This window comes from Chiloscyllium plagiosum, unplaced genomic scaffold (genome assembly GCF_037043375.1).
Source record: "Chiloscyllium plagiosum isolate Xiang-an unplaced genomic scaffold, Cpla_swu_hap1 HiC_scaffold_12, whole genome shotgun sequence".
NCBI classification, from domain to species: domain Eukaryota; kingdom Metazoa; phylum Chordata; class Chondrichthyes; order Orectolobiformes; family Hemiscylliidae; genus Chiloscyllium; species Chiloscyllium plagiosum.
The window spans coordinates 20,208,230-20,225,409 of NW_028270150.1; the positions used below are offsets into that span (position 1 = coordinate 20,208,230).

The following is a 17,180-nucleotide window of genomic DNA, read 5'->3' on the forward strand; positions in this document are numbered from 1 at the left end:
TTGTTCTTTGGACTCAATCTAAAAATTAAATGGAATGACAATTGTCTATGAGGAACATTAGCTACCTTTTCATTCAGGCACTTGATCAAGATAAAGAATCCCTACAGTTTGGAAACAGGCCATTTGGCCCATCAAGTCCACACCAACCCTCTGAAGACCAGCCCACCCGACATTTCCCATAGCTAATCCAGTAACCTGCACATCCTTGGACATTATGGGTAATTTAGCATGGCCAATCCACCTAACCTGCATATCTTTGGATTATGGGAGGAAGCCCACACAGACACAGGGAGAATGGGCAAACTCCACATAAACAGTTACCTAAGGCTGGAAATGAACCCTGGTTGCTAGCGCTGTGGGGTAGCAGTGCTAACCACTGTGCCACCATTCCACATAGTCCAAGTTGCTTAGGTAAAAGCCTCTTCCTTATGCTAAACTATAGCATTGCCATCTGAGAAGGAAGCTAGGCCTACTTTTGATACAGTTCTCGCAGAAGCTGAGCCCACAGTAGAGTGACTGTACATAATTACAACTTACTTCACATTGACACTGGACTCAGTGACTACACAAAAGGCAAGTGTTGCAAATTGATATTTCACAATATCCTTCTGCTGAGGATAAAACTTTTTGAAGATTAACTACCACAATGCAACTAAATCCAGGCTTACTGTAGGGATTAGCTGGTTTGCTGATTCAGGGATATATCTGACTCAGCATGGTTTTGCCTTCAAAAGATAGTATTGAGTTGTGGTCAGAGTAGAGAGAGCTTTATTCTGATCAGACTGTTGACCTGTCTGACTATGCAGTACGCAGGCTGAAGACTGTCAGAATGATTCAAGGAAGGTTCATGACCGTAACCCTAACCCTAACCTATCTGGATCATACAAAACCTAGATAATTTGTTAACTTGGTGAAGAGAGATTGACTTGGACTCATGTCCAAAAATGCCTCAACATTAAAATTCTCATTCATTGTTTTCATCATCAGTCATAGCATTGCTATCGCTGTCATCTCCATCAGATCTACATCCTCTGAAACCGCTGCATTCACCCAACTCAGTGCCCATCCACTTTGCCAATTTTCATTAATGCAACCTTGATGATTGGACCATTAGCTGCTTGAGTCCGAAGCTTTAATTGGCAAGAGAGATGGGAGAGCCTAGAAACAGAGGGCATTGTCTCAAAATAAAAGGACATCAGTTTAAGACAGAGATGAGGAATTTCTTCTCTCAGAGAGTGTTTGAAACACCTCCCCACAGAGAGCTTTGGGGCTAGAGTCCTTGTGAGATTGATAGATTGATCAGTAGGGGAATTGAGGGTTGCAGAGAAAACAGAGGAAAGTGGACCTGGGGAATTTCAGATCAGCCAAGATCCTGTTGAATGATAGAGCAGGCTTGAGGGGCGAAATGGTCCTCCTCTATTCCTATTTCTTATGGTCTATAACAGAGAAGGTAATATATCCATAGTCTCTCTCAGAATCCTTTCACCCTTAAAAACAGAGTGCATCAGCTCAAGAGAATTAAAGGCTCAATTTTCTTGTATTCCCAGCGACTTTGGGATTCTGTTTTGAAATTGTAATTTTGCTACGAGCTTACAGGAAATGTCTTGTACATTTTTTTTAACATAACACAGATTGGATTCAGCCTATCTGCCTTCCCAATTCAGGACAAGAGTTTGCAGAAGGTACGGCCTGCTGGATTTCAGGATGGGGCCTGACTGCTGAAGGAGGTAAAACTGATTTGAAAAATCATCACCTTATCTCAACCAGGACATCTGGACTTAATATTGCTTGGGCCAAGAGGTGACAGGTCAGCCAGGGTGCCTTTGAAATGATCCCCACTGAAAAATGAAAATGGTGTAAACTTTAGATAAAATCTACCCACCCTCCAATCCAAACATCCCATTGAGACATACATACAAGAGGATCAGTCAGCTCAAATGGCTGGATGGCTGATTTGGGGTTACCATGAATGGCTTCTCGACCTTACCCTCATCTGAGGCCTGATGACCCTCAAGTTAAACTCACCACCAGTCATCTCTCTCTATCTAATTAGAAAGCAACTTTATGGTCCAATGGGTCTATGGCAACTTTGTCATAGAATCCCTGCGGCACGGAAAAGGCTGTTTGGCCTATCAAGTCTGCACTGACTCTCCAAACAGCATCCCAGCCAGACCCAGTCCCCCCACCCTAACCTCATAACTGTACATTTGCTATGGTTCACCCACCTAGCCTGCACATCCTAGTACACAATGGGATAATTCAGCATGGCCAATCCACCAAACCTACACAGCTTTGGACTGTGGGAGGAACCTGGAGCACATGGAAGGAAGTCATGCAGACACATGCAGACTCCACACAGACCGTGACCCAAGGCTGGAGTTGAACCCAGGTCCCTGGCACTATGAGGCAGCAGTGCCAACTACTGAGCCAACGTGTCATCCCAGGTTTACTTCTTATTTGCAAGGAATGGTGTATCACATGAAATGTTGATAGGCAGCTCTATCCATAGAGTGACCCTGCAGAAAGAATCAAAACCTCCAAATGGAGAGCAATTTATGTTTGACAAAAGAAAATAATGTCCTACTGGGCAACAGTATAGTGTCACCATATATCAATGCACATGCATGTATTGTCAGCGTACTGTGAGTCATGGGATTGTCTTGTAACTTCATATTTAATTGGTCAGTCTTAATAAGAGAGAGGGAAAGTCCATCAAGCTTGTTATTCCTGATCCTCTTCCCCAGAGAGACGGGAGTTAGGGTTGTTGAATATTTTGAGGCCTGAGATAGATAGATCTTGATAAATAAGGGATTCCAAGTTATTGGGAATGGATAGGAAAGTAGTGTCGAGATCACAATCAGATCAGCTATGATCCTATCAAATGGTGGGCCAGCCTCAAAGGGGTGATTGGCCTGCTCAAGTTCCTAGTTTGTATGTAGATTCCACACTGTTATCCCTGCTGTACAGTTGGAGCCTGGCTAAGACAGTTTTTCAGTCAGACGGATGGTGAGCCTACGGAATTCTCTACAATAGAAGGCTATGGAGGCCCAGTCATTGAATATAGTTAAATTTCTAGTTTCTAAAGGCATGTGGAGGTATGGTGAGTTATAGATATAGTTTTTGAGTCATAAAATCATACAACGTGGAAACAGACCCTTTGGTCCAACTTGTCCATGCTGTCCAGACATCCCAATATGACCTAGTCCCATTTGCCAGCATTTAAACCCTTCCTATTCATAATCCTATCCAATTGCCTTTTAAATGTTGTAATTGTACTCACCATCACCAATTCCACTAACAACTGCTCTGCGAGGAGAGGTTAGCCCTTTTTAAGTCTTTATCCTCTCACCTTAAGCCTGTGTCCTCTAGTTCCTCGGGCTCAATGTATAAAATAGTATGGCGTGAAATCGCGAACAGGGTACTGAGTTGTCTGATCAGCCTAAATCATATTGAATGGTGGAGCAGGAACGATGGGCCAAATGGCCTACTTCTGCTCCTATATATGAACTGGGCTGTGTTTGATCATTCATGTCATGTTAGTGATGTGTATCATTGGCCATTTCACTCAAAGTCAGAGTATCCTCTATCGTCTTCGTGAAGGGAGTTGAGGGGACTGGGAGAGATTAGGGAGGCTCAAACCATAGTCTGTTTCCAATTGATGTTGATAAACAAAGCATCAATAAATTATTCAATGTTAGCAAAGGCTCCGTAACTAGAGGCACAATGGGGCAAGGGAAGGCCAGTAAACAGTTTACATTCAACAGTTTCACAATGATGATAGTGAATGTCTGGACAGCTAAGAGGGAGGAAGGGTACAAGAGATAAGCCTACATCTTACATTTAGATTTTTTTGGATCAGCCTGACTGACTGGAATGAGCTTTTCCAATCCTTTATATCCCTTTGTAAGCGAAATGTAAGAGTTCAGATTTTGCAGGAACAGAATAAATGATTCCATTAGTTGGGATTCTTCCCTCATCCATCACCTTGAGAAATATATTTTGGTACATTATTGGAAGTAAGTGTCAGTCAGTTCCGTTGACTGGATGACGAGTGTACAATGCAAAGGGATGCCAACAGTGTGGCTTCAATTCCCACATCAACTAAGGTTGCCTTGAAGGTCTTGCCTTCTCCATCTTGCTCCTTTACCCTTTGCCCTTGGGTTAAATTCATCACCAGTTATCTCTCTGTAATGAGAGAGCACCCCCATGGAACTATAGTGACTTTACCTGTTCCTTTACTGGAAGTGTAAGTTGATGGTGAAGACAATAGACATCTGGGACCTTCACGAACAATCAGACATTATGCAAAGAAGGAAATACATGGATTAGTGTCAAGTCAAGCAGAGAAGTAAAAGATTGGATTGCCAAAGGGAGAAAGTAAGACAAGGAACAAAAATGTTGAATTCCCAACTTTAAAATTGACTAGTGGCAATTTTGTCCTTTGGGAATTAAAATTCATGCTTTAAATTGTTCTCTTTCTGGGTCAGAGAGCTGGAAATGACATACATCTTCTCTTTGGAGAATTGCTTACGGTGTTAAATTCCAGCCGTACCTTTCCAAAGAGGTTAATAGGTGATTAATGTGTGACCAACAGTGACTTCACCATACTCTCAGGAAGGGCACCACAAGTTGACATTTTTCTGAGGTTAAATGTAGTTCGGCACAGATCACCCAACAACTTGATGATTTCTAACTCACTGGCCATCTCTCCCTTAGAACAGGCTGTTGGGTGATGTAAACGCTAATAGCTAAACACCCTCAAACTCAGCGTTACTTAGCCAGGTAAACCTGGGACAATGTCTCCTTTTTTTATTCAAATCTATGATTCCATTGAGTGAAGCAGACTAAATTATGTGATTTTTTATTCAGCAGATGAAATTTCGGTCAGTCTAATGGAGGCCCAGGTTCCCCTAATATCCAATCACGTGTGCAGCCGCCCAGAAATATACTACAAGAGGATAAGTTCCAGAATGATTTGTGCTGGCTATCTTCAGGGAGGGGTCGATTCCTGCCAGGTAATGTTCAAAGATGCATATAATTCTTGGGAACTGGTCACCCATGAGGACCACTGACTAACAGGGCACCCCCTCCCTGTTTTGATTAATTCCATTGATATATTCCATTGTTGATAAAAATGTCCATTACTTATAAATAACTATTTTGTTCAGGACAATGTATAATGCACTTGCGACGATGGGCCAAGCGCTGGAAAATGGCATTAGAATAGTTAGATGTCTGTTTTAACTGGCACAGACTTAATGGGGCTTCTTTCTGTGTTGTAGATCTTGATGACAGTAGAGTCATAGAGATATACAGCCTGGAGACAGACCCTTCAGTCCAACCCGCCCATGCCGGCCAGATATCCTAAACCAATCTAGTCCCATTTGCAAGCACTTGGCCCATATCCCTTGAAACCTTGTCTATTCATGTACCCATCCAGATACCCTTTAAACGTTGTAATTGTACCAGCCTCCACCCCATCCTCTGGCAGCTCATTCCATACACACACCAACCTCTGTACAAAAAAATTGCCCATTAGTCCCTTTTAACTCTTTCCTCTCTCACCTTAAATCTATGCCCTCTAGGTCTGGACTCTCCTATCCTGGGAAAAATATCTTGTCAATTCACCATACCCCTCATGATTTTATAAAACTCTATAAGGTCATGCCTCAGCCTCTGACACTCAAGGGAAGATGCTCCCAGCCTACTTAGTCTCTCCCTGTTGCTTAAATCCTCCAATTCCGGCAACAACCTTGTAAATATTTGCTGACCCCTTTAAACTTTAACATCGCTCTTATAGCACGAAGACTGGAACTGAATGCAATATTCATTAGGGATTTCCACAATTTCCTAAAATTGCACTGATGGCCTGCTGTAATTTCTCTGTATATTTGCTCGCCACAACACCCTCCCAACCTCACCTGTTTCCATAAACTGGATACCATAACGTGCTGGTATCTCATTTGGTTTAGTCATGACCCTGTGGGGAGCACCTCTCCCTCTGAATCCAGAGCTTGTGGATTCAAGTTTCACTTTCAATGATCAGAATGAGTACAATAGATTGACACACCAATGGAGCCCGAGGTGAATTCAGTGCCACGCAATGTGCTTCCCAGCTAATGGAAAAATTTGAGATTTAATTATTGTCGTCTTGACATAGGAAGGAGCGTTCCTGGATGCCAAATGTACCATGTGCAATCTTCCCAGGGATGGTGCCTCTCTTTCAGTAAAGATGATGGGACCCAGCCTGAGCCCGGATGGCAGTTGGAGCAAGACGGTGAAAGATGATGGCAAAGGCGGTCAGGGCCGAAGCCTTGCAAGCGGCAGTGAAGCCTGGCATGCCCAATCAACAGCAGTGGTCAGAGAAGGCTGGTACACATGGGTGGGTCTTAGCCTAGCATGGGTAAAACCGTGCCCTGCTCAGGGGAGAGTGAGCCCACTTGGGGAAAGTCCACCTTGGACATTTTGCAGGTCCATGGCTTAAGAAAGGACTGTAGTATATGACTTCTTAACTTTATTTCTATTTTTCAAGTTATATACAAAAGAAGACTGCAGTGTTGGACCTTTTTAACTTAGTTACAGAATTAGAAAAATAAAGAATTAAGTTTTTGTGCCAAGGTACTTTGTACCTAAGATGGCACTGTCTGTGGTGACGTATCCTTTTTACTGCCCTTCTGTACCCTGTAGGAAGTTGGTTTAGCTCAGTTGGCTAGATTATTGGCTTGCAGAACAATGTGATGCCACCAGCATAGGTTTAATTCCCCATGCCGCTTTGAGGTTACCATGAAGGGCTCTCCTTCTCAAAGTCTCTTCCCTCGTCTGAGGTCTGGCGGCCCTCAGGTTAAATCACCACTGGTCGCTTCTCTGCAATGAAAGAGCAGCCTTAGGGTCTGGTGAGACTATTGTGACACAATACAACGTACCCTGTACTTGAGTACGTGTGACAATAAAAATCTCAATCTAAGATCTAAATGTTCCTGAGGCAGCAATCATGGACACGTCAGCTGGGGATGGCCTGGATAAGAGACCTGGGTGCTATTCAGGCAGAAAGCAAAGTGTGACAGTGCCTCAAAATGGTGATGTCTTAATGTCAACTAATTTACTTTTAAATCAGCAGCAATAGTTGTGAGTTGGGTTTATTTAAAAAAAAACAGTTCTAAAAAAGGACAAAAGTGATTTCAAATCTACATGCAGCTGTGCATCCCACACAAATCTGTGTCATCTGTTAAAATAATAGCATGTCCCAAGGATTTGTGAGCAATCTCTTCCAGCCATAATAAAGATCACAATGGAAGCGGCCTACAGTATTCAAACGATAAATGAAGAAGTGAGTTAAAGGTGTGGAACAAAGGCCAAAATTGCTGGAGAAGCCTACCAGGTCTGGAAAATCTGTGGGAAGAAAGTAGAGCTAATGCTTCGAGTCAGTGACTCTACATTAGAACTTCACAAAGTTGTTGACTTTTATTGGACAAAGGATCTTAGTTTTGTTTAAAGATTTGGAGGAACTGGTGTTGCACTGGGGTGGATAAAGTTAAAAACCACACACCAGGTTACAGTCCAATAGGTTTATTTAGAATCACTAGCTTTCAGAGTGGTTGGCCTATAACTAGGTTTTTAACTAGGTTTTTTAAGTTAACTGAGTAGGCACTAAAAAACACAACTTTTGTTTCAATTACTGCCGGTTGGAGAGAGGAGTCACACAACAGGCCAAGCTCTCTAACTTCAGCACATAGTTTTAAGCAGAATGTCAGCAGCAGTTAAACAACGGAAAAAACAACTACTGCAATTCTCTCTTTTTCTCTATCTAAAAGGAAATCACTGTCTACTAATTTAACTGTGTCTCCATTCCGCAATGGACAGTTTGTAAAAGAACAACTACAAATTCACATCAGAATCTTCAGAGATGATGGAAATACCAGCTACAACTTCAAACCAACTCAGTGATAGAAGCGAGTCTTAGAGTCATAAAGTCATACAGCATGGAAACAGACCCTTCAGTCCAACTAGTCCATGCTGAACATAATCCTAAAGTAAACTAGTTCCATCTGCCTGCTCCAGGCCCATATCCCTCAAAACCTTTCCTATTCATGTACTTATCCAAATGGCTTTTAAACACTGTAATTGTACCCACAGACAACAAACTGTGAACTTGTTTCATCATTTTAAAACTCTTCTTTGGCCAAATTTATCTTTCTCTACTCTGCAATCTGTATTTAATGTGCATTTCAAGATATGAATGTGTTCATGTGCATTCGTTTATGGAAGTCAGAAGGTATTTCAATGTTTTACCCAGGTTGGTCTATAATGCAGTAAAACTAATTCTTTATTTTATCCGCTTTATGAAAACCAGTCTGAGAAATTCTTCATCAGATGTTAGCAGATACGTGCACATTAAAAGTTACAGGACCATCTTCATCCAAAACAAAATAAAACCCTGGAGCAGTCATAAGAAGAGAGATAAAAGGGGAGCTCTTCAATCCTAAGTGTTAGAACTATGGAAATAAATTCCCATCATTAGGTTTACTTAGTTATATCTTAACTCTGTGCTGTAAGACCATAAGACATTGGAGCAGAAATTAGGCCATTCAGCCCATTGAGTCTGCTCTACCATTCAATCATGGCTGATACGTTTCTCAACCTTATTATCCTGCTTTCTCCCTGTAATTCTTAATTCCCTTGACAATCAAGAACCTATTGATCTCAGTCTTAAATATACTCAATGATCTGGCCTCCACAGCCTTTAGTGGCAGTGAATTCCACAGATTCACCACTCTCGGGCTGAAGAAGTTTCTCCTTATTTCCTTTCCCTTTACTCTAAGATTACTCTGATTACTGATTTTATTGCAACTCAAATCAATACTTTCCATATTTATGCTATCAAAACCCTGTAAAATTATGAACTTCTCTGTCAAATCTACCCTCTTTTTCTGAAAGTAACATCCCAGGTTCTCAAGCCTTGCCGTAGAATTGATTTTTTTTAAGATTGCCTCCATCACAAAGGCCAACCTCCCATCTATAAAATCCATCTACCAGCCCACTGTCAAGGAAAGGCCGCCAGCATTCTCAAAGATCCATCCCACCCTGGCAATGTTTTTCTACAATGTCTACCATCAGGGAGAAGGTACAGAAGTCTGAACACATGCACCAGCTGGTTTTATAACAATTTCTACCCTACTGTTGCTAAATTACTGTATGGACTCACAAACTCTTAACATTCGTCTGTACCTGTGTTTTTGTTTTTGCCGCTGTTTACCTATTATTTACTATCTGTGCTATTTAACTCTGTGATCTGCCTGCATTACTTGCAAGACAAAGCTTTTCACTGTGCCTTGGTACATGTGACAATAAATTCAATTCAATTCAATTCATTTCAATGTTGGTAGTTTAAGAAGTTTCTAATTCCTCTTGTTCAATAGATCAACATTCATCAAAATGGCCCTTGTTTAAGAGCTCTGCTTCTCAAACCTTCATATAATTTATCATGTCCATAGGTTGTATATAAATCTTTGTGTACATCATAAGAACATAAGAAATAAAGACACCTATCTTGGTTCGTTGAGATTGTGAGCTGAATTTTTCCCCTGAAGGATGAATATGAACAGGGCTCAGGTACCCGCTCTTATCCTAAACTGATCTGTAAGCTTTCCATTGAACATTACCAACTTGGACAAAGAGTCCACAGTTTGGCCACCATTGGACTGAAATCACTGCCCAAAGACTGTCTCACATAGACGGAGACCCTTGAGTGTCCACAAGGCTGGAATCCTAACCTGAAAACTAAAACCCTGTGGATCCCACGTACACCTCTTGCGTTCTTGTGATGTGGATGTGTGTCCTTCAAGGAGGATTTATCCATAACCTTATTGATCATCTTTTAATTTTTCTCTTGGATGCAAAACAGGGAGACAGCGGAGGTCCGCTCGCCTGCAAGGAGAACAGCGTTTGGAAGTTAGTCGGAATTACAAGCTGGGGAGCGGGCTGCGCAAATCAGAACAAACCTGGAGTCTATGCTCGGGTCACCGAATACCTAGACTGGATCCACAAACAAATGGAGGTACCCACTGAGGAGCTGGGGCTCTGTGCTCACAACGTTCAGTTGCTTTGCGTCCCCTTTTTTTCCCCTTCTACTGCATCAGTCCCATTTCTCTGACCTAACGAGGAAAATGCTAGGCTGTCATCTGGCCTCTACCACTTCCACCTGCAATCACTTTGACATTAAGACTCCAGTATATTATAGTTGCTGGACTTTGATCCGGATAATCTTTCCATACCAGACGTCAGGACGTTTGGATAACAGAGGGTCTGGTTAGCAAAGTCTGTGGTTTTTAGCTGGCTTAGCTTTCTGCCTTGTAATTGAAGCTACGACAGTTAGGGAATAGTTTTCGGTTTTGCTTCCTAATTCCGATTGAATCGGGCAGGATCTACAACCTGTGGTTTTACATTCGCCAGGTTCCTGCTCAGACGATGGAGTTCAAATGATGCAGTTAGTATGCTGCCATCTGTGAGGGATGTGGAGAGTGCAGCCTCAGAATTTTAACGATCATCTGCTGCACTTCTTTCAGTGACTGAACAAGCTGGTTCTGTCATGGTAAAGGCTACCACCAGTGCCTCATGTGAAGTTATCACTTGCTGGTGATGCAAGTTGATGGTGCAGGGTTGGCATTGGCTTTGGAGATTCTATATCTGCACATCGAGTTAGTGGCAACTCCTGTTTAAGTTAGCATTGCATCCACTTCAGTGGCCAGTTAAAGCTTCCCACTTATCATTGTTATTGAGGACTATCCTTTCCCTTTTGATTATAATCTAGGGCAATCTGTTTGTCCCTTGTCACAGGCAACCTCCCTGCGTAACACAGCCTTGGAGATGCAACTATCTTCCATCTTGCATGGATGGCCAAGCTTTTAAAGCCTTCCCTTGCTTGGTAATGTTGGCAAGCTTGGCATGTTTACCCTTGGGTTAAAAACTTGCCTAGTATTTATGTTATTCATGTCTAAAGTGATGGGGGCAGTCAGTCTGCCCCACTGAGAAAATAGACAGGATCTACAAGGTTCAGCTTACACATGAACCTCCAAGTCCTCCAGATTCACTCTTTGCTTCTCTGATAGAAGACTGCTCCTTCCATTGTTATAGACCAGACCAACCCTCCTCAAAAAATATTAAGAAGATACCTAAAGGTGTAACTTTTTCTTAAGAAAAGTGTAAGGTGAAGCCAAAAATTGGCTGAATTGTAACTCTATAGAAATGCTTAACAAAATAATATATGTATGAATTGCTACTAATTAATTGTTGCAATATCATAACAACCCATAAACACACCCTTGACAAAGGCAAATTCAGTAAAATAGATACTCTCATGTGCAATTCCAGCAGCAGGAAGAGAATTCCAGCTTTTAACGGAAACAGAGAGGGGAAAAAGAGCTTCTCCATCCAGCTTCAAGACCCCAGCAACTGCAGAAAGCTAAAACTAAACATCCTGGCTCTGTAGGAGCTTGACCCCACCCATTCAGGCGGCTTCTATTGTCCCAACTTTTAAAAAACCCCAAGGCCGCACAAGCTGTTTACTTCATTAGCTTTAAGCAGACTGCTTGGAGCATCTGTCTCAATCTTCCTTCACAAAAATAGAACAGGACAAAATATGTCTCTTAAAGTCATAGTATCACCACACCACGCCACCATTAATGGCCCCCTCAATAAGCATTAACACTTGTTCTGTGGTTCTTCCCAGCTTAATTCCTCTTCCTATCCACTACTGCCATTGAAAACACTCCCTGAACTTCCTTTCTTTGTGCTTTGGGTCCCTCCAAACCCAATGATGATCGATACCTGCTTTGTAACCACAGTCTTTTCTCTATCCAATTGTGGTCTCCACTCCTACTCAACCCTAGCCCCTCTACCCCTACATTCCCCACCCCCATTCCTGTCCTCTCCTCTCTCCCTCATCCTCTTTTTCTGAGGAGTCTCGTTATAAAGGCAAGTTGTTGTAGCTAATGGTGTGTTCAATTTATTTTTATTTCACAGAGGGAAGAGTCAAATGGCTGAAGACAATAAGAAATGAAAAATAGTTTAATAAATTGATGCTGATGCTTTAAGCTTAATTCTCAACATTATTGTATCTTTTGAGGTCGCACATCGGTATTTTCTGAATTTCCTTTTCTCATGCCTTCATTCTCTTTCTTTGGAGACTGATGTGATATCGTGGAAGGATTTCAAGTGTTCACATCAGATTGTGAGATGAACAGACTTCCCAATGCCACAAACCATCCTAACCTCAGCTGACAGTCAGAGTCTTTTTCCCGGAGTTGCAATGCCTAATACTAGATGGCGTGCATTTAAGGTGAGAGGGGGTAAGTTCAAAGGAGATGTGAGGGGCAAGTTTTTTTACACAGTGGTTGGACTCTGGAATGGGCTGCCAGGGATGGTGGTAGAGACGGATGTGATGGGACGTTTAAGGGGCTTTTGGATAAACATTTGAAAAGGCAAGGAATAGTGGGATATGAACCAATGGCATGCAGAAAGGAGTAGTTTAAATTCGACATGACATTGTGGGCCGAAGGGCCTGTTCCTGTGCTGTACTGTTCTATGAATGTTAACTAAAATGCAAGCATTTAATGGGCTCTCTTAAGCTGAATTTGCCTCTGATATCAATCCACAGTGAGATGGGAACATTTTCCATTCAAAAGATGGTAGAAACAATGACTGCAGATGCTGGAAACCAGAGTTTAGATTAGAGTGGTGCTGGAAAAGCATAGCAGGTCAGACAGCATCCGAGGAGCAGTAAAATCGACGTTTTGGGCAAAAGCCCTTCATCAGGAATACAGGCAGAGTGCCTGAAGGGTGGAAAGATAAATGAAAGATTATCTTTCCACTCTTCAGGCACTCTGCCTGTATTCCTGATGAAGGGCTTTTGCCTGAACCGTCGATTTTACTGCTCCTTGGATGCTGCCTGAACTGCTGTGCTTTTCCAGCACCACTCTAATCTAAACTCCATTCAAAAGATGACATACTACTGAGGATTTAAGGGAATTATTGACCCCTTGCTAAACAGATAATGCATTCGATGAGTGAGACAGGAATCTTCCCAGCTCCTGAGTGACCTGGACTGTGGTGAAAACATTGTGAGAATTGCATGAGATCAATAGTTGGGAGCTTCCCAATATTGAGGACAAAAAGGTGCCATTTTCCAACTAATTATTGAATGGTGAGGGGGGATTCTTACTAGTGAGCAGCGAGAGAGCTATTTACATTGAGCAAACATCAATGTTTCATTATGATGTTGTTGTTATATGGAGAAGGTGATGGCCTCGTCGTATTGTCACTGGTCTTGAAATCCAGACACCTAGGTAATATCCTGGGGAACCCCGGGTTCAAATCCCACCACTGCAGATGGGGAGTTTGAATTCAATGTAAAAAAAACCCTGGATTTGAAGTGTAAGGACAACCATGAAATAATTGTCAATTGTTGTACCAATCCATCTGGTTCACTAATGTCATTTAAGGAAGGAGACTGCTGGCCTTGTCTACATGTGAGTCCAGAGCCACAGCAATGTGGGTGACTCTCAAATGGCCTCACAAGCCATTCAGTTGTGTGGACTGCAGTGATTTAAGATGGTAGCTCATCATTACCTTCTCAAGAGTAACTAGTTATGGGCAGTAAATGCTGGTGCAACATATGATGCCCATTAGTGAGATTAAAAGAAAATCTCTACATTCTGAGTGTCACCATGACCCAGAACTAAACCGATTTAGCCATATATGGGCAGCGAGGTGGCTCAGTGGCTAGCATTGCTGCCTCACAGCACCAGGACCCCAGGTTCAATTCCAGCCTCGGGCAACTGTCTGTGTGGAGTTTGCACATTGTCCCTGTATCTGTGTGGGTTTCCTCGGGGTACTCTGGCTTCCTCCCACGATCCAAAGGTATGCAGGCCAGGTGAATTGGCCATGGTAAATTGCCCATAGTGTTAGGTGCATTAGTTAGGGGTAAATAGGGGGAATGGGTCTGGATGGGTTACTTTTTGGAGGGTTGGTGTGGACTTGTTGGGCCGAATGGCCTGTTTCCACACTGTAGGGAATCTAATCTATAAATACTATGGCTACAAGAGCAGGTCAGAAATTAGGAATTCTGAAGCAAGTAATTCACAGTCTGACTCCCCAAAGCCTGTCCACCAGCTGCAAGGCACAAGTCAGGAGTACAATGGAATATTCCCCACTTGTCTGGATGGGTACAGCTTCAACACCTCTCAAGAGCTTGACACCATCCAAGATAAAGCAGCCAGCTCGATTGGTACTATATCTATAAGCATCCATTACTGACACTCTGTAGCAGAAGTGTGCAGCATCTCCAAGTTCTCTAGCTTCTATAACCTTCGCTGGTGTTTGAGATAACTGAGTTCCTCTCCAATGCCTTATTATGGCATTTATTTAAAAAGCTACAACTGAGCATTGACATGGAGACCATAAAAATGTTTTTTTGCATAATGTATTTAAAGATAAGCACATCAGAAATAGACCAACAAATTAGAGGTCAATTGATACTCCTGGTGTTGAAACGCAGTTATGACTAAGATAAGCAGAATAATTTCACATCTGTAATATTTCATTTCAAAATTGACAAAAGGGTATAATTTTCCATTGCTAAAAAACCAAAGTGGAATAAATCTAACTTAGACATTTGTGTTGTCCATTTGTGCTTTTACTGTTGTTGGGAAGCTCCTCTATATGAAATCTAGAGAAGATTTGAGTGTTTGAGATCTAAGAACCACTGTTTACTGTCAGTTATCCAATGGTTTGTTCCACTGGCAATGATGATAGCAATGGTAGTCATTCTGTCTGAGTCAATCCATGTGCTTTATCAGGTACTGCTGATTGGATGGTAACATTCACCTCTGGAAATGCATTGTATCCATGTTCTCATTATCTTTCCAACAAATGTGCTTTTAAAGTTCTCTTCAGTTATACAATTGTAGTCCAACTGGAGATTGGAGTGTTGTCATGGCAGCAAAACATGCTGGTTAGCATACAGCAATTGACAACAGCTCCATCGTGTTTCATTCCGTTTTGAGGTATTTTATTATTATCTCTGTTGGTGTCCTAGCTGCTTCTGACAGACAGAAAGCAAGCAGGAAATGTCACTAACATCCTCGCATCAACTCTGTGATATTTGATCAGAATGCTTTTCTCTCTATCTTCCTGCTATTATTGTCTCGACAAATGGCTTAGAGTCATAGAGATGTACAGCACGGAAACAGACCCTTCGGTCAAACTCGTCCATGCCGACCAGATATTTTTAATTCATCTCGTCCCATTTACCAGCAAACTAGGGATTACCATTGACTACCAACTGAACTAAACCAGCCACATAAATACCATTGCAAGAAGACCAGGTCAGAATCTGGGAACTCTGTGATAACTCACCTCCTGACTCCCAGAAACCTGAGCATCATGTAAAGGCACAATTCCTGAGTGTGATGGTGCATTCTAAACTAGAAGAGTGCAGTTCCGTCACCACCCAGTACCAATAGGGATGCTCAATTGGCATCTCATTTACCACAATCAGTCCCTTCATCACTGATACTATAAAGAACTTACCTCGACGCCAACAGTCTTTTCGCAACAGAATGGCGGGAGCTGGGCGGAAGTTCAGACGGAGCGCAAAGCTGGTCGGGAAGGTAAGTGATTACTATATAAAGAACTTACCTCGACGCCAACGGTCTTTTCGCAACAGAGAGCGGCGGGAGCTGGGCGGAAGTTCAGACGGAGCGCAAAGCCGGTCGGGAAGGTAAGTGATTACTATTAGAGTGGGTGTGTTCTAAACCCCAGGTCCTACAAAGTAGGGTCTCCCTCCCTCCCTCCTCCTCTAACCTTTATTAAGAGTCCACAGACGTGCCACAAAAAGAGGGTCTAAGGAAGTTTAGATCAAGGAGTGAGGCTTCATCTCAGGAATCTTTGACAAGGAGGTTGAGTGAAGTGATTACACCACAGTTGAAGAGGGTGAAGACATGACTGCCCAGCTGGTTCAGTGCGCTACGTGCTTGATGTGGGAGGTCAATGACTCTGGTGTGTCTGGCTCGTATATGTGTGGAAAGTGTGTGCACATTCAGCAATTGACCGAGCATATTGCAGCGCTGACGAAAGAACTCGAAGACCTTAGGCTCATCCGAGAGAACGAGATCTTTCTGGACAAGACCTTCAGCGATGTTATTACACCAATCATGCCAGAAGAGAGCAGAAGAGAGCAAATGATGAGGAAGGCAGAGAGGAGACAGGTGCAAGAGACCCCGGGAGAAGTACCTGTCAGGAACAAGTTGAAGCTTTTGGAAGCAGAGACTGATGACACTGCCAGTTCGCAAGGCGGCCACGTTTGTCAATCAAATGTTGCCGCAGAGGCAGAGCGGAAGAGTCGGACATCGCACAGAGCCGTGGTAATAGGGGACTCCATCGTGAGAGGAACTGACCGGGGTTTTTGTGGCAGCAGACGGGATTTAAGGATGGTGTGTTGCTTTCCTGGTGCTAGAATGAAAGACATCGCGGACAGAGTGCAGGAAATCCTCAAGGATGAGGGTGAAGAGTCAGAGGTGGTGGTACATGTCGGCACAAATGATGTCGGGAAGAAGAGGAGGAACATACTACAGCGAGACTTCGGAGAACTAGGAAGAAGGCTGAAAAGCAGGACGTCCAAGGTGCTTATCTCCGGTTTGCTTCCAGTTCCTCGGGCTAGTGTGGCCAGAAACAGGGAGATAATGGACTTGAACGTGTGGTTGGGGAACTGGTGCAGGAAGCAAGGATTCAAGTTCTTGAATCACTGGGGTATATTTTGTGGTAAACATAAATTCTACAAGAGAGACGTCTTGCACCTAAATAGGTTAGGGACCAGTATTCTGGCAGGCAGGTTTTCAACTGCAACACCGCTAGATTTAAACTAAGTAGCGGGGGGGAGGGGACAAGCTGGATGTTTAAAAAGGAATTTGAAGGGAAAGTTAGAACAAGAGAAGTCAAGAAAGACAACTGTATTAATGAGGCAGAAAACTCGGAAAGGCATCATGCTGGAAGATTGAGTGAAATAAGGGTTGATGGGAAGGGTGAGAGCAGTAACAAATTAAAAATACTACACATTAATGCACGAAGCATTAGACATAAGATGGATGAGCTTGAGGCTCTTTTGGAAATTGGCAGATACGATATTG

General features: G+C 42.7%; 1 protein-coding gene across 4 annotated transcripts in view; it reads left to right on the plus strand.

Moving 5' to 3' along the window:
* tmprss3a (transmembrane serine protease 3a) overlaps positions 1-12,367 on the plus strand; it is a 55,194-nt gene extending 42,827 nt beyond the window's left edge. For 2 of the 4 annotated variants that reach the window (XM_087992380.1, XM_087992381.1), the window contains 4 exons: positions 1,632-1,727; positions 4,870-5,015; positions 9,902-10,054; positions 12,019-12,366. In XM_087992380.1, the coding sequence (XP_087848506.1) occupies positions 1,632-1,727; positions 4,870-5,015; positions 9,902-10,054; positions 12,019-12,039 (416 nt within the window). In that variant the 3' untranslated portion in view covers positions 12,040-12,366. Of the gene's footprint in view, positions 1-1,631; positions 1,728-4,869; positions 5,016-9,901; positions 10,055-12,018 lie in introns of all 4 variants that reach the window. The other 2 variants (XM_087992379.1, XM_087992378.1) reach the window with 2 other exon arrangements.
* The last annotated feature ends 4,813 nt before the right edge of the window (positions 12,368-17,180 follow it).